This window comes from Cenococcum geophilum (genome assembly GCF_001692895.1).
Source record: "Cenococcum geophilum 1.58 unplaced genomic scaffold K441scaffold_7, whole genome shotgun sequence".
Lineage (NCBI taxonomy): Eukaryota > Fungi > Ascomycota > Dothideomycetes > Gloniales > Gloniaceae > Cenococcum > Cenococcum geophilum.
The window spans coordinates 1730360-1757408 of NW_027137565.1; the positions used below are offsets into that span (position 1 = coordinate 1730360).

At 44.8% G+C, this 27049-nt stretch overlaps 9 protein-coding genes across 9 annotated transcripts; 6 read left to right on the plus strand and 3 right to left on the minus strand.

Annotated features, from left to right (window-relative positions):
- Window positions 1-537: 537 nt before the first annotated feature.
- On the plus strand, window positions 538-1838 carry K441DRAFT_454618 (uncharacterized protein; the record flags this gene model as incomplete). Its single annotated transcript, XM_067641727.1, has 3 exons — window positions 538-1147; window positions 1215-1533; window positions 1562-1838. Coding segments are annotated over 3 exons (1206 nt in total), but the record flags the coding sequence as incomplete, so codon positions are not given.
- A 1457-nt stretch (window positions 1839-3295) lies between these two features.
- Window positions 3296-5465, plus strand: K441DRAFT_654384 (Flavocytochrome c). Its single transcript, XM_067647678.1, has one exon. The coding sequence runs from the start codon at window positions 3518-3520 to the stop codon at window positions 5012-5014; it is 1497 nt and encodes a 498-aa protein (XP_067507805.1). The 5' UTR covers window positions 3296-3517; the 3' UTR covers window positions 5015-5465.
- A 758-nt stretch (window positions 5466-6223) lies between these two features.
- On the plus strand, window positions 6224-6546 carry K441DRAFT_543991 (uncharacterized protein; the record flags this gene model as incomplete). The annotated part of the gene is made up of 2 exons (XM_067642758.1): window positions 6224-6256; window positions 6379-6546. Coding segments are annotated over 2 exons (201 nt in total), but the record flags the coding sequence as incomplete, so codon positions are not given.
- A 147-nt stretch (window positions 6547-6693) lies between these two features.
- K441DRAFT_629276 (uncharacterized protein) lies at window positions 6694-7390 on the plus strand (the record flags this gene model as incomplete). The annotated part of the gene is made up of 1 exon (XM_067646222.1): window positions 6694-7390. A coding segment is annotated over one exon (239 nt), but the record flags the coding sequence as incomplete, so codon positions are not given.
- A 788-nt stretch (window positions 7391-8178) lies between these two features.
- Window positions 8179-10317, minus strand: K441DRAFT_604170 (DUF1769-domain-containing protein). Its single transcript, XM_067645332.1, has 3 exons — window positions 9625-10317; window positions 9011-9547; window positions 8179-8957 (listed from the first exon to the last, which is right to left on the minus strand). The coding sequence occupies exons 1-3, from the start codon at window positions 9854-9856 to the stop codon at window positions 8458-8460; spliced, it is 1269 nt and encodes a 422-aa protein (XP_067507808.1). The 5' UTR covers window positions 9857-10317; the 3' UTR covers window positions 8179-8457.
- A 580-nt stretch (window positions 10318-10897) lies between these two features.
- Window positions 10898-12307, plus strand: K441DRAFT_654388 (uncharacterized protein). Its single transcript, XM_067647679.1, has one exon. It carries the CDS (start codon window positions 11232-11234, stop codon window positions 11934-11936), a length of 705 nt encoding a protein of 234 aa, XP_067507809.1. The 5' UTR covers window positions 10898-11231; the 3' UTR covers window positions 11937-12307.
- A 325-nt stretch (window positions 12308-12632) lies between these two features.
- Window positions 12633-14170, minus strand: K441DRAFT_543739 (HET-domain-containing protein; the record flags this gene model as incomplete). The annotated part of the gene is made up of 2 exons (XM_067642745.1): window positions 12633-13146; window positions 13188-14170. 2 exons carry the CDS (start codon window positions 14168-14170, stop codon window positions 12633-12635), a joined length of 1497 nt encoding a protein of 498 aa, XP_067507810.1.
- Window positions 14171-17130: 2960 nt separating this feature from the next.
- On the plus strand, window positions 17131-19768 carry K441DRAFT_654391 (MFS general substrate transporter). Its single transcript, XM_067647680.1, has one exon. The coding sequence runs from the start codon at window positions 17487-17489 to the stop codon at window positions 19464-19466; it is 1980 nt and encodes a 659-aa protein (XP_067507811.1). The 5' UTR covers window positions 17131-17486; the 3' UTR covers window positions 19467-19768.
- Window positions 19769-20317: 549 nt separating this feature from the next.
- Window positions 20318-20969, minus strand: K441DRAFT_684856 (methionine-R-sulfoxide reductase-like protein SelR; the record flags this gene model as incomplete). Its single annotated transcript, XM_067651824.1, has 2 exons — window positions 20318-20670; window positions 20726-20969. The coding sequence occupies 2 exons, from the start codon at window positions 20967-20969 to the stop codon at window positions 20318-20320; spliced, it is 597 nt and encodes a 198-aa protein (XP_067507812.1).
- Between the last annotated feature and the right edge of the window lie 6080 nt (window positions 20970-27049).

Below are 27049 nucleotides of genomic sequence, written 5' to 3' on the forward strand. Positions count from 1 at the left end.
GGCAGAATTTATACCTTTTGAAGTAATAAGCACGGCCATTTTAACGTATTTTTACCTACTTTTGGGTGCAGATGTACGCATTTTGGTTAGCGTGATCAACACACGCTTTCAACCGGATGCGCCAAGACGGTGTAAGCGTGTCTAGGCATCTGGGCTGAGCTGAGATCAACAAGCGGGAAACATCGAGCTGAACACCCTAACCATACCCCACTATGGCGTTCATCATGTATAAAGGCTGAGTATTTCTCTATTTTCCTTGTGTTCTTGTTTTATCCTTTCATTCCTCAAGAAAGTCCATATTTCCTTTTTGAAATTTCGCGGTTAGTGTTAGTGGTATTACCCTTGAGAGAATGGCAGCCTCGCAGCCTACGAAGAGGTTGATTGTATGTTGTGATGGTAAGGCTGGATCTTTTCATCTTCATTTTCTCGTTCCATCTTGTAGAGCCACAGTCTCTATTCAAGTCTTCCTATTTCCATACGATGTGCATTGTCTTCTATATATTTCTTTAATACCATCAAGACAACGGAGCTTACCAAATCGCAGGTACATGGCTGGACAGCAACAATGGCGTCGATGTCCCCTTGAATCCGCTGGAACTCTTGTCCAGGGAGCTGACAGGCAAAATAACACTGCAAACGCCATCAAATGTGACCCGGATCTGCCGCGCTGTGAAGCAACTTGACACCAGCGGAGGCGGTGCTGTCCAGCAAATCACGTACTACCAAAGCGGCATCGGCAGTCAGAATACCGAGGACAGGCTTGTAGGTGGTGCGACGGGCTTTGGCCTTGCAGAACATATCCGCGAAGCGTATCAATTCATTACGGCCAACTACAACCCTGCTGCCCATGACGAAATTTATCTGATCGGGTTTTCCCGCGGTGCATTTACTGCTCGTAGCATTGCTTCTTTTATCAACGATATCGGCCTTCTGACAACGGTCGGCATGATGCATTTCTACACCATCTTCACAGACTGGGAGAACCAGCAGAAGAAGGATTATAAACCCCCAATTGCAGATAATCCATTCCCAGCGCCGCGGCCCAACATCTTCACAGATAAAGCTAGATATGTAGAGAAGTTGGTATCCCTAAAAATGACGACGCCTAATGTAAAGATCAAGGCGGTGGCGGTTTGGGATACTGTGGGTATGTCAGCTTTTGTCTCTAACCACCTTCCACCGCTGAAGCAGCCGGGAATTGACACCCCAATCAGGTTCTCTGGGTTTGCCCCGCCTCGGCATATTCAATTCAATGAACCAGGAATCCATCGACTACGCATTCGTTGACACCTCCGTCCCTCCTATGATCGAGCACGCCATCCACGCAGTCGCCCTGGACGAAGACAGGAAACCTTTCATGCCCACGGTCTGGGAGCTGCCGCAGCCTCAACCCGGCCAGACCTTAACCCAGGTGTGGTTTGCTGGCGCGCACTCCGACGTCGGCGGCAGCTACGACGACACCCGCGCCGCGGATATCACGCTTGCATGGATGATCAGCCAGCTCGAGAATTACATTAGTTTCGACCACACGGCGTTGAAGCGGGAACTATTCAGCCCGCAGGGAAAAGAGCCGCCTGTGCCTTGGAGCTGCGGTAAGTACCTCTGACACCTCGCCCAAGGACGGTATGCTGACTTTTTCAGGCCCTATCCACAATGAATTGAAAGGCATCTTCGGTAAAGCCGGTGGCGGCCAGCTGATCCGCTCACCGCACGAATATGTGCGCTACAACCACGATACCGGGCTTCCGTACGAACCCAAGCAGCCGCTCCAGCAGACGTACGAGAAGGTGCACTCGTCTGTGCGGCTGCGCTGGGGCCTCAAGGGCAAGAACCCCAGCGGCGGCGAGTACAAGAGCAGTGCGCTGGACAAGTGGCAAGTGAGGGGAATGGCAGCGCAGCCGCTGCAGGACGGAACCACAGTGTCGCTGCAGCAGATCCAGCAGGGGCAGAAGAACATTCAGTGGCGGAAGCCGGCGCCGGGAGGCGGCTATATGGTTATGCAGGAGGATTTGCTGAATCCATTGGAATGGGAGTTGATGAATAACTTTGTGCCTAGCTTGGAGACGAAGTTCTTGAGTGTTGCGCCTTCAGCTGCGGCTCCATGACTATCCGCTCAGCTAGGAGGAGTTTGGAAGTTTTGGGATTTTTTGAAAAGTCTAAAATTTTGGCAATGGTTCAAGTAACCGGAGCCCTCGCATTATCAATAATATGCTGTACAATGAGACATAGTTTAGCATAGTGTTATCACTGGCTCTCTGGGTTGACGCTAAGTATATCCCTTTTGACGCCGGCGTCCTGGATCTGAGGAAAGCAGTCTGGCCGTATAACAGCCAACCTCAGAGCTATAAATCGATCCTAAACCTAGCATGGTCAGCAAAGAAAGCAGCATAATATATGGTGCAAACAGGCCTCTTAGGGCAGTTTCTGGAGGCCAGGAACAGACTTGAAGTGACCAACTGAGTCTCTCTCAGTGGCAGACACGTCATACGCGACGTTGGCGGAAGACGGACAGTATCAAAGCAAGAACTCTAGGCCCGTAAAATAGGCCCGGCTCCAATATACGGTACGGAACGGAGGTAATTTAGGTACTCACTACTTTTTGATTATTTGATTTCGATATCTCCCTTGCACGGGAACTTACCCTGCTTGCATATATCCTTGTAATTGTATTGCTCTGGCGTTCGATTCAGACTTGGCGATTCTAGGCGTTTGCTTCTCTCCTGGGCACCGTACACCTACAGCATGTGGTAGACAGGCGGATGAGGGCCTCACGGAATCACTGCTGTAGATGAGACGGGTGATTACTTAGGATCTACCTCTGTAAAATAGAAGACCCGGCATGGCGCCCTTAGGGCAGCTAAAACGGCGTATGATTTCAAAAAAAAAAAAAGACGCCGGCGTCCTACGCTATCGATAAGGATTGTAGCCCGTACGCGAATAGTAGGACGCGCTGGCGTCACAAGGGATACCTGTCTCAGTATCTCTGGGTCGGCATAGTTATGACGGTTCTTAACAAATTTCGTCTGTGCTTAGTTTTGATGTGCCAAACCGCCATAGCCCTATCGCTCACGTTAGTTATAAATATAAGGTATATAAAATTTATATAAAGATATTAAAGAATTATATAATTATTAGTAGCGTGCACAAGTTGTGTCCGTGCACGAGCTGAATGACATCCATTGCGTTCTGAAAAGTGCTCACCTAATGCTGAAAATTGCGCATAGCTTACCACCCGAACGAAATTCCCTCCACATTTATGTACATGTACTTCGACCCCCAACCTCAAAAAAAAAGCAAGGCCTCAAGAATATACGCACTTACAATGATATACATTAGTGCTGGCTAGATCACAAGCTCGTCTAGAGCCAGGTTTCTCGGATTCCACGATACGACTGGCAGCTGCTGGAAGACCTGACCATCACCTGATAATTCCCAAGTCTATGAACCTGTAAACCTCCGCTCCGAATGTTCCGCGCGGTACTGGGCGCTTCTTTATGGAGCCCTCAATCCCTCCATGATGAGCCGTAGACGGGCTCTCGTTATTCTTTCATTCTCTTTGACTTGCATTCTCATCGCCCACCCCTACAGTCGCAAGATGGCTAATACCACGAAGTTTATGCCGCCGCAGTCTCTGACCAGAACAGGGGCTATAGTTGTCGGGTCGGGCCTTGCAGGCCTCTCTGCGGCATCTCAGCTTATCTCCTATAACGTTCCGGTTCATCTTCTAGAGCGATCACCAAAGCCTGGCGGTAACTCCATCAAGGCTTCGTCTGGAATTAACGGCGCGCCCACCAAATATCAGCCCATCCCAGACACTGAGTTTTACGGTGATACATTGAAGTCAGTGGGCAAAGTGCTTGCCAACTCTCGTGACAAACGCGAAAATCTCATCTCTCTTTTAACAACTTTCTCAAGCGATGCCATTTCCTGGCTTGTGGACGATAGAGGGATTGATCTCAGCAAGGTCGCCCAACTTGGCGGCCACAGCCGGCCACGCACTCATAGAGGCTCGGGACAGACACCTCCAGGCGCATCCATTGTGATGACTCTCCTTAATGCCCTCAAAACTAGTCCGCTGTTCCAGCTTAAGACATCATGTCTTGTGACTAAAGTGCTCAAGAGCGGGGACGAAGTTACTGGAGTAGAATATACTTGTGAAGGAGGGGAAGCGGGAGAACTCCATGGCCCCGTAGTCTTCGCCAGTGGTGGCTTCGCTGGCGATGCTGAAGGTCTCCTTGCTCATTACCGCCCCGATTTAGCTGGATTCCCTTCGACCAACGACCCCAAACCAGGATCTCAAACGCTTCTTACGGATGTAGGGGCTCAGCTCTTAGATATGGAGCTTGTTCAAGTCCACCCCACAGGGTTCGTGGATCCCAAAAACCCCTTGACGCCACTCAAGTTTCTTGCCGCAGAGATCCTCCGCGGCGAAGGCGGCCTGCTCATGCTTGATGGCCGCCGCTTCTACAATGAGATGGAAACAAGAGAGAATGTTACGAATGCTATTACACGTAATCCTGCCGCCGATGCCTCGCCAAGGCAATGGAATGTCCAGCTCGTTCTTGATGAGGGTGTCTACAACGCCGCGAAGTCACACATTGATTTTTATCTTTGGAAAGGCTTGATGCGCAAGGCTACAGTAGCGGATCTTGGGCCAAACGCTCTCGCTTCCATTCAGCAGTATGCCGACGCCGCTGCAGGACGTGTTGGTGACCCGTTCGGTCGAAGTACATTCGCTGACTGGAATCTGAGAGACGCCACGCCAGAGTCTGTTGTGTATGTAGGCAGAGTGACGCCTGTTGTGCACTTTACTATGGGTGGAGTGGTAATCAATGAGCGTAGCGAAGTCCTCAATGCGGATGACACCCCAATTAGAGGCCTTTGGGCAGCTGGTGAAGTTACCGGTGGGGTTCATGGTGAAAATAGGCTCGGAGGTTCTTCTTTGTTGGAGTGTGTAGTATTTGGGAGGATTGCAGGAGATCAAGCTGCCGCGTTCTTTAATAAATCCAAGTAGCAGGCCGATGTCCTCAGAATGGCACCTACCTCACTCTATTTTCGAAGTTCCTTTAACTATTAATTATGTCCAAATAACCTTTTTTTTGCGTAAGAAGCTGCGTAGTCTAAATTCCAATTGGCCCGAAGCTAGTGGACTTACTGCATGGCTAATTTGGATGGGGTTCTTAGAAGAGGAAACCTATCTAATGTAATGAATCCGGAAGGTTTCTCGAAAAGCAAACTTGATTTCTGTGGTATTACATACGCACTATACGGTCATTTAAATTAAAGCCGGATATCCGTTGACTATAGAGGGAATACTCTAGATCATAAAGGAATTAGAGAATTTAGCGTCCCAAGTCAATAATCGGTCTCTACTAGCAGATATTTAATTTTTTTGCTAAGAAAGAACCAATGAGCTCAAACCTTGACCTTATTTAGAACACGCCTAGCGTAAATCACAATGGCAGGCAACTATGTTACCGCTCTTCTAGATGGTCTTCTGTATGGCTCAAAGATGCTTACATTAATTCTTAGCGGGATTCTGCACACATCCAACATGAGCAGAAATCCTCGGTTCTGGCTTCTGAATTGTCAAAGAAAAACCGATTGAAGGCGTGATCCATATAAATGGAAGGCAAAAAACAAGCACGCGCTTACCGCGTCCGATTTCGTCACTCCACCTGTCCGACAGCCGCCGTAACTCCTGAGGACTACAAAAAGTTTGAGTTTTTCTTTGAGCCACAACAGATTTGAGTAAGAACGAGAAAAAAACGTATGTGGCCCAAAGAGCTGTGCATAGCGTCAATCTGACTCATATTGGGTCTGGTTACTTTCCACGATCAATCTCAGTCAATCTACCATAATAGCACCAATGTGGAAGAACACCCTGAAGCAGAAGAGGATATTAATGTGACGTCTAGTCCTGAAACATCACCTCCTTCATCTCATCCATTGCTTAATTCAAGAGCCGGAAGAGACCCTAGCAACTCCCTGGACTAATGCACCGCAGCCAGATATTCACGAATCTGCAGTGACAGGAAGTCCTTCAGCGCACAACCTCCTATTCCTAGCCAGTACAGCTATATCTAGGGATACCTTCGCGCCCCAAGCGGCTAGGGAGTTTCAAATAGAAGCAGGAAAAGCTAAAGAGTGTCCTTTCTGGGATAGATCATCGACTAAGGACTCGGTATCTTGCAAGTTCAGCTCTGTAAAAGAGGCCGGTTTATTTCGGCACTATATCGAGAACCTTGCGCCTTTGGTAAGCCTTTTCTTTTAGAACAGAATCGCGATCCTACCATTATGAGTGGTAGTAAAATGTGGCTATCTAATCAACGCTGGCCCCTCAAGAGATGAGAACTACTGCTGACGGGATCATGTGAGTTTGATGTGTGTGGCCAACAGCAGCCCTTCACACTTGTCGTACCGAGAACGGCTGCCTCAAGCCCGATGTTTCTCAAGGCAATTCTCGCCCACTCCTCTCATCATATAAGTAGAGTTACTAACTCTGATCATTCTCTACCCCTCCAATATCAGGAAGAATGTCTTTGATTGTTGATTCCAAAGCTTCACAAGGACGACTACTTCAAAGATGAGAGCATAGTACTTGCTACAATATTTCCTCGTTCGTTTGGGGAATTTGAAGGTGAGTTTATGCAGCCATTCGACATACCCGCTAAGATTAATAAAGTAATACAGATATCGAAGCTGGGAAGTGCCATCTCTCCGGAACTTCTCTTTTCATCCAGGCTGGAGGGGATAACTTACTAGGACAACGGAATAGAGTTCTTGATGCAGCATACCGGATACATCTGCGCCAAGAAATTTACTATGCTTTGGTTTGGCAGTGCAACATCCGCGCCAATCTTGATGTTTGTCCTTTCGATTCACTCGCCGATCCAAGAAACGATTCTGATTGGTGCAATCGTGTGGTATGAATTTGCGTGCAAATCCTCCAGTGGGAATTTGGGGGAAACAGCACTGCCGACCGGTGGCGGGAGCTACAGCACTTAGTCAAAGAATGGGAGGCACATCGCCCGCGCACATTCGAAGCCATCTTGGACTTGCCCGGGTATCCGAGCCCCAGTGATTGGAATGCAGAGCCGTGGTACTCTCACAATGAACACGGTCTGCCTCTCTTCAACTGTATTAGCGTTTCCGTGTTAAAGTTTCTGCATGCAGTTAATGCGATGGAATATTTACTCATTGCAAATTTAACCCTTACAATTCTCCTACTATTCCAAAAGTGGGATTTCGAGCGCAATCTGCCGCAGTCAATGTTCAGGTGAACATTTTGTTCTACTCGATCGGATGTACTGACATGCCTTTAAAGGAAATGACCCAAGAATGCATTCGGAAAGTGTGTATAATAGCGAAGTGAACGAAATTTATTCCGGCAAAGTTCCTCGCATGCAATGTCCTGAGCCAGCCTAACAACCAAAATCGAAGCAAGCAGAATTTCTGTGTATGCGTACACTGACATGACTAGGCGGCTCCGTCTTTACTCGAAACCAAGATCAAGACAATGTGATTTATTTCTTGCGGGACACCGAGAGAAGCTATGGGTACGCAACACGCCGACACGTCGACGCAATCTTAAATGCATGGAGTGCGAGCCCTTGATATTGATGGCACGAACACCGTACCGTACGGGGTCTCTTGAGAAAACTTTCCGCTTGTGGAGTTGCAGAATTGCCTAATCGGCCGCAACTGGAAAGCTGGCGCTCTGGATCAGTCAGCATGCATAGCCCATCTTTCAGCCACACCCAGCATAACCGATAACTTTGAGACCTCGCCTTCGTGAGGCAGATGCTTTGACACCATGGCCCTGCTGCATCGATCCATCATAGGAGACTTTAACTGACTGTACAGCGCACAAATCAACCCCTTCTTCCTAGCTTCAGCTTAGGTATCAGCACACGAAAATCACGACACCATCGTTGGCGCCAGAGTTCTCTCCGTTTCTACATTAGGACTAAGATACCATTCAATCCCTTGCCGTCCGCCGCACCACTCTACTTTGTCCTGCTTTCGAATACTACAAACGATGATCATGATTAACATGACAGAAGGGGTCCTGAGTCTGGTGAAACGTGCTTGCGTCAGCCGTTTGGGCAAGGGAATAAAGGGCTAGATGTAGAAACATGGGGTAAGGGAGGACAGCCAGTGTGCTCAAGCAAGTATGCTAGGTCAATTAAGGCAGGCTTCTCTAGCCGCCTCTTGCGTATTCGATGCAGCAGGAAACCATTCCGCCGCGTACAGGACTCGCAACTGAGTAATGCTAGCACAAAAGCCAACCGTGCCTGTATATTATATCTATTCTATCCACTCATTAGACTGGGTATCTAACTCTCATCATGCCTGGGTAGTCGTAATTAATCCCCGAGAACTGACTGGCGAGCTGGTCATTTACTCTCATGCTTACTCCTGAGATAATCCTCTACAGTCCTATCTTCCACACTGTCAACCCGCCGATTCAAATTGTTTGGCTACTCTCGCGGGGATTTCGTCCGGAATGTTTGATTCAGATGAAGAAGAGCAGTCAGACACCCGACGACCAAATCCGAGGGATGAGAGAGCTGAGTAAAGTGAAGAGGCTAGGTATCCTGCGGACCCTGACGTGTCTGATTGGTTTGTTTGCTGTGAGTCTACGACCGCCTTAGCGTCATTTGTGCTGGTAAGTTGGGGCTGATCTTTTTCGACGCTGATATTGGGGTGCAGTCGGATGCTGTTAGGTGACGACTGGCTTTCTCTCGGCGATTCGCTCATGGAACTCTGACCTGACCTGACCTTCTCATCTTTCAACGTAGCCTCCAAGTTTTCGCCGAAGAGCAGGGTGAATACAACGAGAAAGTACACCTCGCCGGTGTTACGGTTCTTGAGCACATAGCGCAACGTATGCGTTTTGTCGTCGATGTATTTTGCAATAGATATCGAGAAGCCTGGAATTCTCAGCGCGAAATCTAAGCATTCATCAGCTAACCCCGGCGTTCATTTCTAAGACCATGCGACTTACTTGCAAAATCCAAATACGGGTTGAAGAAATCGGCCTGGTACAATCTTCCCTCCTCGAATTCAAAAATTTCTATATTGTCCTTCTTCAGGAAATTCTTCCGCCGCTTTTCCGGTCGGATGGGTAAGTTGTGCTCCTCTCGAATCCTCTGCCCACTCCCATCCGCACCCTCCACAATTACGCCGGCACTGTCTTTTTGCAGAGCATCCGCGAGCTGCTTCTCCACTGGAGTCTCAGTTACGTGCTCGCCGATCCTGAAAACAAAGAAACTTGAGAGCGCGGGGCCGTAAAGATATGGTTTGTCTGAGTATGGATCACTGTAAATTCCAGGATCCAGAATCGTGGTGACGATTTTCATGGCGGTTTTGAAACCTGGCGGGAGGCGATCACGAATCGGGCGGTCAAAGTCAAAGCCCATGACCACGTCCTTGCCGGGTATAGGCTTCTTCGGCACGAATGAGTAGCCAATGGAGTAGCGATCGGACTGGTGCATTGGGTGCGAAAAGTAATCGTTTGTGGGCGGAGAAGATTTTGGGAGGCCTGGAGTAATCAGCTATCGCAACTCTCAAGCCTTTCTCGATCTGGCTGAGCACACTGGCTCGCCGAGTGGTATTTACCGTGGTAGTCGCGTATGCGGACCTTTATCCAGCAAGCCATCAAATCGTTCTCGACAAAAATTGCCTCATCGCTGTTGACATTGACCACCTTGTGCGTTGATTGATCGTAGGAAGGTCCAGCTGTGACTTGTAGGAGGTACTTGTCCGTCTGTTTAGGGTCTACGATAGCGGAGTCGGGAGAGCTGTGGCGGGATGTGGATTTGCCCGGGCCTGCCCAGATTGCAGACGCCATGGCCCTACCAAAATTATTTATCTTATAGCAGTCGTAGATTGTAAAACGCAAGAACTCGTTTCTAAAGACGACAGTGGTGTTGGATGTCGAAATTGATGTGCCAGGAGGAAATAATAATGTATCGTTGACGTGCCTGCCAGCTCAACACACCGCAGGACGTCTTCCTATGATTTAAGTAGCTGGCTTAGGCGCATCGCCACACTTGTTGGCTACACAATGCGCGTGAATCACCGTAGGAAACAAGCCATCTTACCGTCCGTAACTTCGTTGACGCGTCAAAGGTTTCGGCATGCCGTGCAGGACTTCATGACGGCATGAAGCATCAGTGTGCAGCTGCGCAGCCAATGAGATGGTTAAAGAGTAAGCTTATGTGGCTGTTATTGGCCCCAACGCCTTATGTCATCAGGGGCAATTTGCAAGGAGAGGCAAGAGGACGTACGTCTAAGGCAAACGGGACAAAATAGTATAACGTTGAGTTGGAGGAAAGCCATTTTAGGTATGCACACTAATACCTATCGACTGCTGCTTTTGGAATCCACTCATTTCACGTGATATATATGCGCCATCGCTTTAGCCATCTATCATAATTATTTATTGGGCCATTAGAGGCTTTTGCATTCTCTTTGAATAATTAATGCTTAGCTTTGAAGATTAAAATGTTACAGTTCTTTGTCGTAACATGACTTTCACATGCCAGGTCCTTTGGTGTTTTGCGGACGGCATTCTCCGAATTTTCAAACCCCTCAAAGATGTCTTGGTATGCAGCAATAGAAATGGTGGGGTACGAGGGGTGTGGAGGGGTCAGTATCGCAATCACATCTTCACCATCAGCACCTCTTATCAGGATGTCAGGATCGTCAAGCCGATAGGACACCCATGACTGTCAGCAAAACACTAACTAAGGCATAGATGGGAATGTGACAACCTAAAGAGAGTAAGCTTGCAATATGGCTAGGTACAACCTCGGGCCGTGCAGCGGCAACGATTCTGCCCGAAGGCACGGTTCTACCTCGTCATCCGGGTGTATGGAAGAAACAGTAACCTCCACCAAGCTTGAGAATCTAGCTAGGTGTGAATATGGAACCACATACATGATCTTAAATAGTTGCCGTACAATTCCTAGCGCAAGAGAGGGCATTTATATACTACAGATCCTCACATTTTGCAGCCACTCTTTCTTGTTCACCCTGAGGAAACTGCTACGCTTCCATACCTAGACTCAGCCTGGCTTTACCTATTTTCGTAAACCTTCCAACACAAGGTGTAGCACCGCGCTACTACTCCGGCCTTTCCGCACTCCCCCAGCACAAAGCACCACAGTATACACTCACCCAGTCAGCCCTCATTTAACCAACTCAGCCAACTCAAAACTAACATGTCACCCGCCGCTATCACTTCTGCAGCTCCTCTGCCATCATTCCCTACCGAAGCCGACCCCATCTCCTCCACGAAACCAATCATCACACCCTCTACAACCTTCTCCCTCTCTACCTCCACTCCCAAATCCCCTCTCATTCCCGCCTGGGTCCAACCCGACCTCTCGCGCCTCCTCCGCGTCGAGCACACCCCCGGCTCCTTCGCCTCGCGGGCCGTATCCCTCGTCTCCCTCCCCGCCGGCGCCCTCTTCGCGCGCATCACGGCCCCGACCCCGTCCGTCAGCGCCTACTCAAGCGTACAAGCGACACGCGACCTGCACGTCGAGTTGAACTCCGACCTGGTCTACATAAACCACTCGTGCCGGCCGTCGCTCGAGTTCGACATGGCGCGCTGGGAGATCCGCGTCGTGGCCGGCAAGGCCGACGGGTTGCGTGCTGGCGAGGAGCTCACGAACTTTTACCCGAGCACCGAGTGGCACATGGCGCAGCCGTTTGAGTGCCGGTGCGGCGAGAGTGTGTGCAGGGGTCAAATTACGGGGGCGAGGGATATGAGCGAAAAGGATCTGAGCAATTATTGGTTGAATGCACACATTGAGGAACTGCTCGAGGAGCGGAGAGCTTCTAGGTACGAGAAGAATGATGCTAGAGTGAATGGGAATGGGAGCGGGAATGAGCATGTGAGCGGGAACGGCGAAAGTGCCTAATTAGAACTAGCATTGGGAGGCTACATTATTTTGTCAAGCTCTGGGAGGGTTCGTGTTGGGTCACTACTGGAGTTGGGGAAGATTTCTCGGGAGAGGCCGGACACAAACCATCAGGATAGACAGTGGCTAGAGTGTGCTTTGGAAATTTATATTACCAATAGGGGAGGCGCGGAGCAGAGCGGCATAAAGCTCTTCTGCGTCATTCCATATCCGTTTAAGGATGCAGGTTGTAGCCTGAGTAGCTTGGGTTCTGGCCCGACATACTAGCATGAGAAAGTGGCGTCTTGGCATTTCATTTCGTCAGTCGTGTTGCTTTGCCAAGGTATCAATCATGCTCAGCTCGTTCAACATTCTAGATACTCACCTTGCGCTCAGGTCTTCCAACCTGTCTTTAACGTCATGTGAGAACTCACCTTTGTCCAGTGAGCTGCGTGCTCTCCTTTCACCTTTCTCCAATATCTGCTATTATGTGTTTCGGATTTTATGAAATTCGCTTTCAATGAGCGTATTTCGACTCGGAGATTTTCGACCCGGAGATCGAAAACCAGACTAAGCCAAGAACTAGGTGTACATAAGAAAGATGGCAACACGGGTATATGAAAAGAAAAGCCTCACCAATCCTTGCAGCAAATATATGAGACGAGAAATCGAATATTAACTTCTCCACCCACATGGCCTCAAAACCATCCCTTCCCCTCAAATAATCTTAATCCTAATCTTCTCGACCCGCACAAAATCCCCCGGCCACACCTGCGCCAGCCCAACCCTCCTAAACGCGCCCTGCGCCTCGATATAATGCAGCAGCAATCCATACCCGAGCGCGGGCCCGCCCGGCGCACGCGTCGCCACCAGCAAGCACACGACCGGCACCAGCGGCGCTGTCTCCGGGTCGTCATAGTCAGCGCGAATGAGGTCAATCGGTGGGATACGGCGCGCGGCCTCCTCCATCTGCTCAGCATCCTCCTTGCGGAAACCAAACATGGTATCCAGCGCACGCACATGGCCCGTGATCTCGAACATGCCGAAGTCGACGGCGCCGAAGGGGTCCGGGCCGACGGGGTGGTTGTAGATGGCAGGCGCCTCGAGGTGGATGTGGTCGAAAGGCGAGCAGGGGTAGTGGACGGCGCCATCGACGCTGGCCCAGCTCCAGGTGGGCGCGCGGGGCTGCGCGGGGCTGCGCGGGGCTGCGCGGGGCGCGGGAGGAGGTGGCCTTGCGTGCCGTAGGGGGTCAGGAAGCCCGTCGCGCTCCACATCAGGCCTGCTGGCAGGTCGTTCGCCCAGAGCCCGCTGATGTAGGCGTCGTTGCAGATGGCGGCGGCGAAGCGGCGCGCTACGCCTGAAAGCGCGGGTAGCTTGTCCGTCCCTTCGGTGAGCTGCCGCTTCGTGTACGTCTCGACCATCCGATACCAGCTCCCGTGCGGCTCGCGCGAGGTCACAGCGTGGCTGGAAGGTTCCCAGAGCGGACCGTCAGATGCTAGCCGCTGCCGCATGTCGCCTGCGTCGTCCTTAGCGGTGAACTGGGCCCGCGTGCGGCGCTCTGAGGAGTTCTCGCTGAGGATCCCGGCTGAGCATTCCCAGTGCGATTGATCTCGTCCGAAGTGTAGGATCCTGCGCGGGAGTATCCGTTCTTGTAGACACCAGCCTCGTGCGCTTAAGGATCCTGTAAGGACGTCTTCTTCAAATGTTGAGAGGATGCGGTCAGATACAAATGATCCAGTTCCTCCCCCGGGGTTGTTTATAAGAGGAACTGCCACCATGTTGATTGTAGTTCTTGGATAGAACGCGCCGCTGGTGCCGGATGTTGAGATCGATGCGGATATCGTGAGTAGAGCGTTCTCATAAATATCAGCCATTTTTGCCAACTCTTGCGCTTTATCTTCGGGAGAATCCTGGATTATACAAATACTGTCAATCCAAAGATATCTCTGGCGTAGCTTCCGGGTTACTGTCACAGCATCTTGGAAGGTCTTACACAGAGAACTAAACATGAGTCGTCTCTTATAATCCGTAATTGTCGCTTGTGTAGTTTGCGTTACTGACTCGGGGCCACCCCACCGATAGGACAATGTCAAGTAGGCACCTCTGCGGTGCTCGCTCTCTTCCAAAAATGGTTCCTGGGACCCATCTTTGGGGCCTACGTCGATCAACCTAGTTGGAAAAAACGGCTTCTGCTCTATCTCGCCGCCGCCTGCAGCCGGCAATCTTTTTACGCGACATTCGCTGTGATTAGCCATGCAGTCATCAAGCCAAGCTTGTGCCGTTGAAATATCCTCTGCTGGACGAATTATTCTTCCACTTATTTTGGATAGGACTTGGTCACTGGCGTCGGCTTCCGCTGTTGTAAGCATGCACATGCGCTCATTCATGCGTCGGGGTACTTACCATAGTCAATAAATAGCTGTAAATCACTACATCTCTCAGCAGTTATGTTTTCGCGCTCTTTCTCAATGCATGGAAATGCAATGGTGAGGCACTTTGCGCTGCCGCGTACTACCAAGCTCCGCTTATCATCCGGCTGAAACGACTCCGGCTCTAGGAGAGAATTCAAGAACAGCGCGCAGAGCGGGCAGTGTGCGGCAGATTCTCGTAAAGCATCAAACGTGGCATGATGAGGTATGTCGGTCTTTCCTGCAGTCAATCTAGATATGTTAAGTTTCGCACAGACTGCGCACACGGGCCGCCTGCAGAACTCTCCCTCAAGTATCTGGCTTGGCTGACAAGACTCAATAAGATTGCGACGGCTGATTTTCAAAGGCTTCCCTGGAGTATAGGATTCGACGTTGCCAGACGGTCTCAATGTCATAAGTGTGGCCCCTTTGGAGGTAACAATTCGACAGTCGGTACAACCCGACATTCCACATCCAATGGCAACTGACCCTTCACGAGGAAGATGAAATCAGTTTAAAGGCTACGGAGCCATACATTCGGTGTTACTCACCTGCTTCAGGAACTTGAGCGTCAGGAAGTTTTAATCCATTATGCAGAGTTAAAGTCGTCCCCTCCGGCACCTAGAACGTATCGGCTGCGTTCCATGACATAGTGTTTGAAAGAAATAGAGACTATGATGAATCGCTAGAATGAATTGGGTTTTGAAAAGTCGTTAGATGCTATAAAATTTAAGGTTCCTAGTGAAAGCAACACTTCGCCCTATCGTGCAATACTTGGCAAAACACTCACAGATCAGTCGTTGATGCTCATAAGAAACGTAACAGATAAATCTTACCCCGCAGCATACTTAAAGAAATAAGAAGAGATTCGAGCGACTCGAGGGACTCAGCTCACCTTGGCATGCGCCACATGCTGCCTTTGGGCACCAAGCCGAAAACGATACGGGGGCTTATCCAACCAGGCCTTCTTGGACCAGGATAAGCGCCACACTTGCGATTGACGTTCAAATAGCCATTACATTGGAATACCATAGATATACAACTATTTACCTTGGTGCGCTAAAAGATAAACACAGATATCAAAAGATCACTGGATAACGGTCACGTTATATTTGATGCATTTTAAAAGTCCGTCCGGTCGGCTCGCCCACGTGCGCACCCGTAAGATTATTTATAGGGTCCCGCCACAGTCGCGATAGATTCGCGAATACCGCCGTCTTTTTAGCCTATCAGGCGACGTGGAGGCGCCTTCAGGGGATCTATCGCTTATTACTTCTTAATAGATATAAGAGCCACGTGTTAATGTAGTTCGCTAAGTATGATAAGGCTTATAAAATTATCTCTCTCTATCTACAACCTTATTCGACACACTTACTTTTAATCCCTGGATATTAGTATATTTAGCCCTTAGTAAAGGCCTATTAGAAGCGCCTCTACGACTTTACCTTCTATAGAGCTGCTAATATTACTAAGCCTAAGTTCCTTAAGTATTACTAAGCTGTATAATATAAAGCTATATTACTAAATAATATAACAAGTAGCTCGCCTTCTACTGTTCAACCTTTTAGTTATTTTAAAAAAGATTCGACTAACGACCTATTAGGTGACGGAGTCCGCAACCGAAGCTCCCGGCCTGCACCAGCGTTATATATTGCTCTACGTAGTGTATCTAGTAGTGTGCTAGATACTCGTTTAGTTTATTCGGTTAGCTAAGTAGCCTAGAGCGCCACTTTACACGACGCCTTTCTATATAACTTTTATAGATAAGAATAGCTACTAATTCAATATACCCGTGTCTCTTTCTATAGAGGAGAGACTTACTAAAATATTTAGGTAGCTCTTATAAAGTATATTTCCTTTCCGTTCTAAAGTTATACGTAATATTTAGTAGTTATTATTAGTTCTATTTATTGCCCGATTCGGTCCCTTTTCTAGGTCCATTTAGGCTTCTACCTTCTATTTACAGGAAAAACCCCTAGCAAGGGAAAAACCTAGGTATGTCCTTTTAGCTAGTCTTACGCGCTCTGCCTTCGCCTAGCCTATTTATCTTTATAAAATGTCTGCCCTTCATACCATGCTTCCAAGGTATCTTAGAAGGTCTAGGGGGTAGTAGGAGGGTCTGGAAGGGGGCGTGTCCTCCTGTTGGATCTCATATGCTGTCTAGAACTGCTGGAGGACTTCTTGACCTATAAGCCATTGTGCTGCTGCACGTAGGCCCCTACTTGTGGAAAGCATTTGGGTAATATTATTTGTACCCGCCCTAGCGAATCGCTGGTCTCTTGCCATACGGTGATTGCAGAAGAGTAATGTTTAGTAGTTTATATTAAATACAAGAGCTAATAATATAATTCTTAGGCGAATAAATTAAAAGCTTCTTAAAAGATAGAAGAAGGGGTATTATAGTAAGATAAAAGTTACCTATAAGAAGGTATAAGTTCTATTAGTAATAGAGATATAAAAGATGAATAAGGAAAAGCTTTAAAAGAGGTAGAAAGAGGTTAGGGTAAATATGACGTGACAAGTATTAGGTGACGAAGTCACCTCGCTTATATATATTGTTCCGCATAGCCGTGCCTGGCGTCTTGCCAGTCACTTGCTTACCTCTGAGTGGTGCGGAGCTTGTCACCTCACAACAAGCTCCACCCAGCCATCGCAAAAGGTAAGCGAACAACTGGCAAGATGCTAGGCACGGCTGTGCGGAACAAAGTGAGGTGACTCTGTCACCTGACAGTAAAGAAAAGGAAGGCTATATTATATGGGTTATTACCTTTATAAAGGAGGTTTAGAAGGAATTATTAATAAATTATAGCGTATTTATATAATAGGGTAGATTTAGGTCAATTTTGGGGTTGATTTTGATTATGACAAGAGTGTCTCGTTGGCATCACGGCTCTCTCGGCATTCAACGCTGCATCTCTTTTTCACCAGTCCGCCAGCGAAACCTACTGGCCCATTCGAAGGCAACGGGCGATTTTCTCCCAAGTCCAATCATGGCACATTCTCCGCTTTCTAGCTCAATTCTGTACACTTCTCTCACTTCATTTCTCTTTCACATCTCTTTCACTTCTTCTAGACGCCCCTCCCAACCCCAGCTTTTACCTACACTCTGCTTCTATCTTATCAGAATCTTATCAGCCCCCCCGGTCCTCCACCCTAATCGTTGATGATCTCCGAAAATGAAGCACGCGACAGCCTTGCAAGCTCTTCAACATCATCAAAGAATTCCCAAAAACCCGAATCAGTAGTAACGAGCACCAATTCTTCAAAAGAATACTTGCATGATGGTGGAAATATTTACCCCAAGGTGCACAGTTCCGACTCAAGCAGTCAATCTTCAAGTGATGAGAAGATAGACGCCGCCAATTCTCGTGGGCGGTGGCCAAACGAACAAACCCTTCTCCTTAATACTAGCATTCAAGCCGGAACAGCATCACCCCATATTGATGAAGGCGAGCAGGCGCCTGCTGCAAAAGAAAAACCGGTGACATGGTCCTCACTTCCTCGAAAGGACCAGCTGCTCATTCTCACCTTGGCAAGGCTTTCAGAGCCGTTGACTCAAACTTCTCTCGGCGCGTACCTCTTCTACCAGCTTAAATCATTTGATTCTTCCCTTTCGGATTCCACTATTGCTTCTCAAGCAGGAATCCTGCAGGCAGCATTCCCGGGCTCGCAATTTCTAACTGCCATGTTGTGGGGCCGAATTTCCGATTCAGAATGGGGAGGGAGAAAAAGAGTCTTGTTAGTTGGCCTGTTAGGAACTACATTTTCCGTGATAGGCTTTGGCTTTTCGAGAAGCTTCACAAGCGCCACCATTTTTCGATGCCTAGGCGGCGCATTAAACGGAAACATCGGAGTCATGAGAACAATGGTTGCAGAGATTATCAAAGAAAAGAAATATCAGTCTAGGGCTTTCCTTATTCTTCCAATGACTTTTAACATCGGAGTTATCGTTGGTCCTGTTCTTGGTGGACTTTTGGCTGATCCAGTCGGGAGTTACCCATCCGTTTTCGGTCCTGACTCATTACTCGGCGGCAAAAATGGAGTATATTGGATGACCAAATGGCCATACGCGCTCCCGAATCTCATGAGTGCCATCTTCCTCTTCGCGTCCGCTTGCGCTGTTATTCTTGGTCTTGAGGAAACCGACGAAATCCTGAAGCAACGGCCCGACTATGGTCTCCGCTTTGGCAAATGGTTGCGCAGAAAACTTTGCGGCGGAGCTAGATCACACGATTATAATGCTCTCCCTGGAGACGATAGTTTTGCTCCCGAGCGTCTCTCTACAGACCTAGAGCTTCAGCCAACTCCCACATCCGCTACTTCACGGACAGGTCAGCTTTCTGATAAACCCATCTTACCTATTCGCAGACGCAAGCTTCCTCTCCGCCGCATCTGGACTCGCAATGTCATCACCACTCTCATTGCCCATGGTCTCCTAGCCATGCATGTCGGCACCTTCAACAGCCTCTGGTACATCTACCTGTCCACGCCGCGGTTCGACCCTTCACATCCCGACCACCTAAACTATGTCCAGCGCGGCCCTATCCATTTTACCGGAGGCCTATCTCTCCCACCACCACGCATCGGTTTAGCGCTCGCAATTCTTGGAGTTATCGGAATCACATTGCAATTGCTACTGTACCCGCAGCTCAGCCATAGACTAGGAACTGCTCTGTCGTACCGGCTTTCCCTCTTGCTCTTTCCGTTTGCATACATTCTCGCGCCTTATCTTTCGCTGATCCCCTCAACCACCAAGGCGCCCTACCCGGTCGCAGGCATTCTCGTGTGGGCAGGTATCACGGGAATCCTCTTCATTCAAGTCCTTGCACGCACCTTCGCTTTACCGGCCACTGCGATTCTCGTGAACAACTGCTGTCCGCACCCTAGCGTGCTAGGGACTGTTCATGGCCTTGGACAGAGCGTGTCGTCTGCGACAAGGACTGTCGGCCCGATTCTTGGCGGGTGGATATTTGGTCGCGGCTTGAAGATCGGAGTTGTGGGGATGGCGTGGTGGTTCATTGCCGGGATTGCAATCATAGGATCGATTGCTGGGACGTTCGTTAAAGAGGGAGATGGTCATGAAATATTACTAGAAGGAGAAGAAAGAGAACAAGTGAACAAGACTGTGAGAGGGGGGAGTTGAGTTCTCAAGTCTAAAGATATGGTAAGGAAAAATCGAAGGATCCCCGTTAAGGGAAGGAAGAGACTTGAGATGAGGGTATTAGGGACGGAAGGTTCAAGAAAATTCCGCACGGAAGAACCATGGAGATTGAACGAGGCACATTCGAAAACTTAAGACTTATAGAAAACGTATTAGCAAGACAAGAAAAATAGTCGAGTCGTTAGAAAAAAGTTAAGAATCTACCGTCAACTTAGTATCATGGTCAGCTATGGTGCCATATACGCGACGGTATTCAATTCGGCTCGCAATCGGTTTTTTTTTTTGGGTTTCCATTTTGACAAACAAGTAGAGAGTACATTTTTGGTTTCTGAAGCGGCGAACTATGGGTTTTTCTTTTATGCGAACGACAGATATGCTTTCATGGATTAACGATTGGTACGAAGTATAGGTTGCGTCAAGCCCTTCGCCACAGCGGTGGACGATGACTCGAGCTTTGTATCGAGATAGATTGTCTCATCTTGGTCCTAGCATGCTCAATGAGACACTGCACACATTTCTTTACACTCAATGGGCATGGGGGTGTCTTCACTACTTCATAGACATAGATTTCTTAATAAAAGACTTCAGAAGCAAGCAACTACGCGAACGAGCAAACGAACGGTGATGTGACAACGATTTACATCTGACGTTCCGCTTCGCTTTATGTCAGAATAAATTGTGCAACACTAAAACGAGTCAAAAGACCTAATTCGTGCCAACATCATATCCTCATTCTCATGCCCTGCCATTTACAAATGTTCCTCTGCAAACCCACGATCAACCAAAAAATATGCTCCTCTTCAAACCATCTTACAATTCCAACAATACACTTCTTACGCCCCACTTGCCTGCTCATCCGGACTGAAGTTGATGCTCACGCTATTCACACAATGTCTCGCGTCCGTCGGCGTATCGAACTTTTCCCCCTTAAAAATATGTCCCAAGTGGCCCCCACAATTCGCACACATTATCTCCGTCCGTGACCCGTCCTCCCCTTCCTTTATAGCTCCAGGGATAGCGTCGAAGAAGGCAGGCCAACCGCAACCAGAGTTGAACTTGTGCGAAGCACGGTAGAGGGGCGCGTCGCAGCCGACGCAGGAGTAAACGCCGCTTGATGGATAGTGCTTGTCATATTTCCCTGTGCTCTTCATTTCGGTACCCTTCTCGCGGAGAATATGGAATTGCTCTGGGTATTAATGTCAGGATTTTATATAGGCTTCAAGGTAGGGTTTGGGGCTTGCCTTTGCTGAGAACTGCTTGCCATTCGCCCTTCGTCTTCTGGACGGGAAAATCCTGGCTTGACATCTTGTCTGAGGAACTGCTGAAGAGAGAGCTGATGAATGGGATCGTAGGCATAGACCTGAGGACTGTAATTCGAGGTGCGGGGTAAAGCGTGCTGCCTCGGATATAGGGAAAGCGGCGGCTTGTAGTGTTCGAGAAAGTGTGTAGAGTGTAGATGATGGCTTGGATGGAAGGAAAGCGCATTGAGGGTAGAATATATACAAAAAAGGAGCAATTTACAAATTGCTGATCTGGAATCAGAGGATTTGAGATGGGACATAGGGCTACACCACCACGAATGTCCCATGCGGAATTGGCGGAATTTGTCAAGACCCAATCGCTTGCGTCATAATGAGATGTCAGCGAAACGCGAGGGTGATCCGGGCTTTCCGTCAGAAGCTCGGACCAAGAAATCGATTGTGCGGATATAGGAATATCCGCACCATCCGCTAGGCTAATTTAGGACGGCAATCGTTTTCTTGGTCTGAGGCACTTCGGCGAGATTTATAGAAAACCTAAACACGGTTTATATAAGAAGATCTTATTAACTTTAACAAAATTGGTCTACCCTTCTATAATACCTTTTTATATAAAAACTACACTAAATTATAGAGAAAAGCCTACTCTATAAGTGATCTTTAGCCCCTTATATATAAGGGATATTATTGCGGTTATCTTAGGTTACCCTTAGGACAACCCCTAAACGACCCTTAGATAGTCGCTAGTTACGTACTGGAGGTACTGCCTGTAGTATATAGCCTCTACGATCCTAGAGGCCTTACCTCTTTAAGGATTCGTCTCCTTGTCACGGGACACCCCCCGTGACACCTTACACACGTCCACCTGTTTCCACCGACTCAGCAACTAGAGACTGACCACGAAGACGGCAATTTGCGGCAATCTAACGGCAATCTGCCATATTCTGCCATATTCCACCAAGTTCCACCAAATTCTCTGCCAAGACTACTACCCAAATCCTATTCTGCTTCGAGTACGTATTGACCAAGTAACCAAGCTAACGATATATACCCTTTCTTCCCGTTTTCTTACCTTCTTTCCTTACGCAACGTCTTGACTTTATTACACAGTTTATGTACGTAGCTTAATAATATCTACTTCGCTATATATTATCGTCGCTTATACTTACTCTGTAACACTTCTCTACAATCTATTCTATTCCTATAATCGTGCCTTATAGCCCCCTATCTATAAAGTCCCCTTATATTTAAATCCTTTATACTCTATTAAAAAAGGCAGCCAGCTTTAAGGACTAGATTCTTTATATCTACTATTCCTCCTTTAAAATTCTATAATAATTAAATAGAAATTCTATAGATACCTTATAGAAAGCCTATAGGACTAGAGTAAGCTAGTAGTAGAACCTCAAACCCTTAAAGAAATTTAAGGACAATACCTAAATTTATAATTTAATTAGTAAGATTAGTAATTTAAAGTATTAATAGATAGCGGAGTAATAAGAAACTATATATTATTAGTAGTAGATAAATAGATAAAAGCAGCATCCTTATTTATTAATTATAATTTTAGAAGATCCAATAGCCTATAAAGGAGGCATTATTAATCTTAAAATAGGACCTATTTAGATAACTATTAAAGGGAGACTAATTAAGATATCTTTTAATATCCTGCTATTAAGATGAGATAAGGTAGTATTAGATCTACCTTAGTTATAGAAATATAATCTAAAGATTAATTAGGTTATAGGTTAGTTTAATATTAGAGATACTTAATAATATAAAATATAATAACAAACTAAGTTAGTATAGTACTAGGTTAGAGTAATATATAAGGAGACTAAATAAGGGCTAAGTTATATAGTATAGGGCTATAAGATAGAATTAGAACTAGGAATAGGTTTAAGGTTTTTTCTAATCTATAAGCTAACTGAAGAAGAGTTAAGAGTACTTAAAGAGTTTATTTAGGAAATTTTATAAAAGAGATATTTTAGACTATTATAATTATTAGCGGGATATTTAGTACTATTTATATTAACTATAAATAGTTAAATAGTATTATAAGAAAGTATAGGTATCTTTTACTCTTAATTATCGAAATCTAGGATAGGATAAATCTTTACAAAGATAAATCTAAGATGGATATACTATTAGATTAGAATTAAGGAAGGTAATAAATAAAAGGCAGCCTTTAGGTTAAAGGAAGGGCTATATAAACTATTAGTTATATAATTTAGGCTTATAAATACGCTAGTGACGTTCTAAAAGCGGATTAATAGTATATTAGAACAATACCTTAATAAGTTTATTATAATATACTTTATTATTATTATTATTTACTTAATAACTAAGAAAGAACACAGAGAGTATATTAAGTAGGTTTTAAGAAGACTAGAGAAAGAATAGATACTAGTAATAATTAAGAAATATAAGTTCTTTACTAAGAAGACTAATTTTATCGGATTTATTATTAAGCTAGGTTATATTAATATAGACCTAAAGAAAATAGAAGCTATAGTTAGTTAGTAAAAACTAGAGGACGTTATATAGTTAAAATTATTTCTAGGGTTTTATAACTACTATAGGAGGTTTATTATATAATGGTTAAAGAATATTAAACTATTTATAGGATTAATAAAGAAAGAGGAACTATAGGTATAGGGAAATAAGTAAAAAAGGCTATTTTAAGAACTTAAGGAATTGTTTACCTATGAGCTAAGGGGTCGTTCGGTTGCAATATGGAGGCCTTAGATTCAGTTTATAATCTATTGATTCGGAGTGATTTTGTCTGCACAGCCTCAAATTTTTGATGTTCCTCTTACCGCTCGCAAAACGCCAGAATAGTACGCTAAAATATTGGCAACTTTACCGTATACAGCTTCTGAATTGGAGCTCTTGGCGTCATTTCAATATGGAGCTTAAATCTGCATATTTAGATTCCATTTCAATCTGAAGCCTCCATATTGCACACGTCCGTGCAACCCGTAGAGCCACAGACGCGTGTCAAATCGGGAAGGAACGCGTTCTTTCTGCCGGACTTTTGGTTCATATTCAATCTGATGGTTTTGCAACCGAACATTCCCTAATTCTTAAGATCTACTAACTGAGGCTAAATACGGTCGTAGAGACATATATATTAGACTTTGCACTAGGAGTATACCTACTATAAAAGCATTAGAATGCATAGTACCTAATAGCATACTATAGTTTAAAAAAACAACACTACTAAAGTTAAACTATAATAATTATAATGAGTTATTAGGTATAGTTGTAGTACTTAAAGAATAAAGAGTATTCTAATAAGGTATAGAGAAACTATTTATAGTTAAGACAGATTATAAGAACCTAATAGGGTTCTTAATAACAAAAGAACTAAATTATAAGTAGGTTAGATAGGCAGAGATACTTAAAGAATACTATTTTAAGATTTAGCATATTAAGGACACTAAAAATGCTAGGGCAGATATACTAAGCAGAAAGGCTAAATTATAGGACAATAAAAAGCTATTAGGGACTATATTACGGAAAGATAAAGATAGGCTAATTAGGTATAATTATCTAAAGATTATATTAATATAAGAAAAATGGAATTATAAGATACTAGAGAGTATATAGTCTTAAAAGATCTAAAATATATAGGATAAGGATCTAGACTTAGAGAAGTATAAAAATTAAGAAGTAATATATATACTAAGAATGTAACGGAGCCTTATAGCAAGAACTACGGTAGACTCGTTAATGGGCTAGGTGTATAGGTAATGCAGGAAGTCAACAACGTAATAATAACTAGTGGAGTAGTTGCCCAATAGATTAACTCTAATTGTATTCTAAGAATTACTATAAGGAAGGAACTATCTAGGTAGGGACTAAGGGTCCTTAAATATACAACTATACTCCTATAAAATCCTTCTTATACATAAGGTATATGTTATACGTGTTATATATAAACGTATACTATATACACTACGTATATCGCGTATAACATTATATAACTCGCTTACTACTTTTTATTACATAGTTCTACCGGCTCCATTCTAAACCGTGCCTATATTAACCAACTAGCTTCTTCTAACTCCTCTTTAAGTAGTTATAACATTATACTTAAAGCGTCTATAATACCATCTCCCTCCTTTTTATCTTTATCCTTAAAGATTCCTAGCATCTCTAAGTCGTTTANTAGAGGTATAATATCTATCTAGTTAATTTAGTTAATATTATTACTTATTATAAGCTTTGCAGTGTAAAGAATTGAATGAACGACTTGATTGTGAATGTAGCTCTAGAGGCTCTATATATACACGAAGAAGGTAGAAGTGATGGGGTAATGGATAGCTGAAATGGGAACGGTGATCTGCAACCAATATTGATCTGCAACCAATATATTGGGTGGCGTTAACGCCGTCTTGGAGCCTTCCAAGCGGTGATCTTGTGTCTCAGCGCAGTGTCGGTAGTCGGTTACACTTATTATACCTAAAGCATCTCCTTCTTTATAAGCGCAACGTTATGCTCGCACTATTGCTACTATATTATCGCTTAGTAAGATAATACCGTCTTTATATTCTTATTGTGTAAAAGAGGGATTAGTTTATATTGTGTTAATAAGTCCCTTATCCCAACAACCCTCTTCTTATTTAGAGTGCACTAGAGCGAATATTTAATTATCTTATAATATTTGCTCTATTTCTAACGCTAAGTATACGCGTCCTATAACTCTTAGTAGTCTCTAAGTTCTTTAAGTAATTTATTTTAGGGTCTTATGTTTAATCTACTACTATAAAGCTTAAGTCTAAGTTGGCCGCAGCACGTGCTAAACTCTATTAATCCGCCAAGGAGACCGCTTGGGCCCTTAAGGCTCAACGTTACTCCTTTAAGTCTTAGTAGGTTACATTTACTCAATTAACTCGTCTTAAGAAAGTTTATAAGAAGGTCTATTTTAAGAAGTAAAAACTTATAGAATAAGGTTTATAGGAACTTAGCAATAAAAGAATAAATTCTCTTCTAACAGAGAAGGAAATAACTCTAAGTAATTCGGCAGTCGTTCCTCCTAGGTCCCCCTTAGGTAGTTTATTCTTTAGTAATCCTTTTTTATTAATACTACCTAACCTTTTCTCTTCTAATACTCCTATACCTTTTCTATAGCGTTCTTTAAATTTTCTAGTAGCTCTTAGGTAGTCTTATTATAGCCTATCCACTTAACCTTATACCATATTTTATTATTAACGTCCTTATAACTTACTATTTATCCTCTTTTTATCCTTTATACGTATCTACTTCGTAAACTAGTAGCTTAATATTCCTATATACTAGCTCTAGTATCGTAATATACTATATAGGGTAAATCTTTATTTTAGCTAGTAGGTTTAACTTAAATATAACTAGTAAAATTCTCTTTATAATTTTAAAAGGTTCTAATCTAACGTAGTCTAATTTCTTACTTAGTTGTTAACTCTTAAAATTTTTATATAGTAGCTATACTTTATCCCCCTCCTTAAGATTTAGTCCCTTAGATTTCTTAGCATCGTAGTACTTTTTTATTCTCTGCTATACCACCTTAGCTATTTCCGTAAGGTTTATATAAAGATTTATTAATATCTCCATTCTTTATTTAGCTATACTACTCGTTTTCTTTACTTATTATAGCAATAACGATATTTTTAGCTCGTATCCATAATTCGCCTTAAATAGTAATATTCCTATTCCTTCTTAAGGTGTTATATTATATATAAACTATATAATTAGTAACAATAATACCCAATTATTTTATATATAATTAACATAGTGTTTTAGATACTACTCTAATGTCTAATTTAATCTTTCCGTTTAACCGTCTATTTGTGGATAATATATAATAGAAGTTACTGCTTAAACTCCTTATTCCGCTAAAAATACCTCCTAAAATACTGCTATAAATCTTAAATCTCTATCTAATATAATCTTATTTAGTACTCTATGTCTTATAAATACTTCTTTAATATAGATTTTAGTAATATCTTCCGCTAAGATTTCTTCTATACATACTATAAAGTATCCCTACTTTATTAGCTTATCTACTATTACTAAAATCGCGTTATAATCTTACCTAGTAATAGGATCTCTTAATTTTAGCAACTTTACGATAAAGTCCTATAATATAACCTCCTATAGTCTCTCTAGTATTTTAATAGGTTATAGCCCTCTATATAGCTTATGCCTTATTAGTTTATTTCTTTAGTAATCTAAATATTCCTTTATAACTTATCTTACTAGTTCCTAAATTCTATTAATGTTGGACTCACAAGGGGATATCACGTAGCTACGGTTCGTAGATAG

Coding starts and splice junctions, on each gene's coding strand:
- K441DRAFT_654384 (XM_067647678.1), top strand. CDS start 3,518: ATGAGCCGTAGACGGGCTCTCGTTATTCTTTCATTCTCTTTGACTTGC.
- K441DRAFT_604170 (XM_067645332.1), bottom strand. CDS start 9,856: ATGGCGTCTGCAATCTGGGCAGGCCCGGGCAAATCCACATCCCGCCAC. Junction 9,548..9,624: donor CCGCATACGCGACTACCACG/GTAAATACCACT, acceptor TGATTACTCCAG/GCCTCCCAAAATCTTCTCCG. Junction 8,958..9,010: donor CCCGTATTTGGATTTTGCAA/GTAAGTCGCATG, acceptor ATGAATGCTTAG/ATTTCGCGCTGAGAATTCCA.
- K441DRAFT_654388 (XM_067647679.1), top strand. CDS start 11,232: ATGTCACCCGCCGCTATCACTTCTGCAGCTCCTCTGCCATCATTCCCT.
- K441DRAFT_654391 (XM_067647680.1), top strand. CDS start 17,487: ATGATCTCCGAAAATGAAGCACGCGACAGCCTTGCAAGCTCTTCAACA.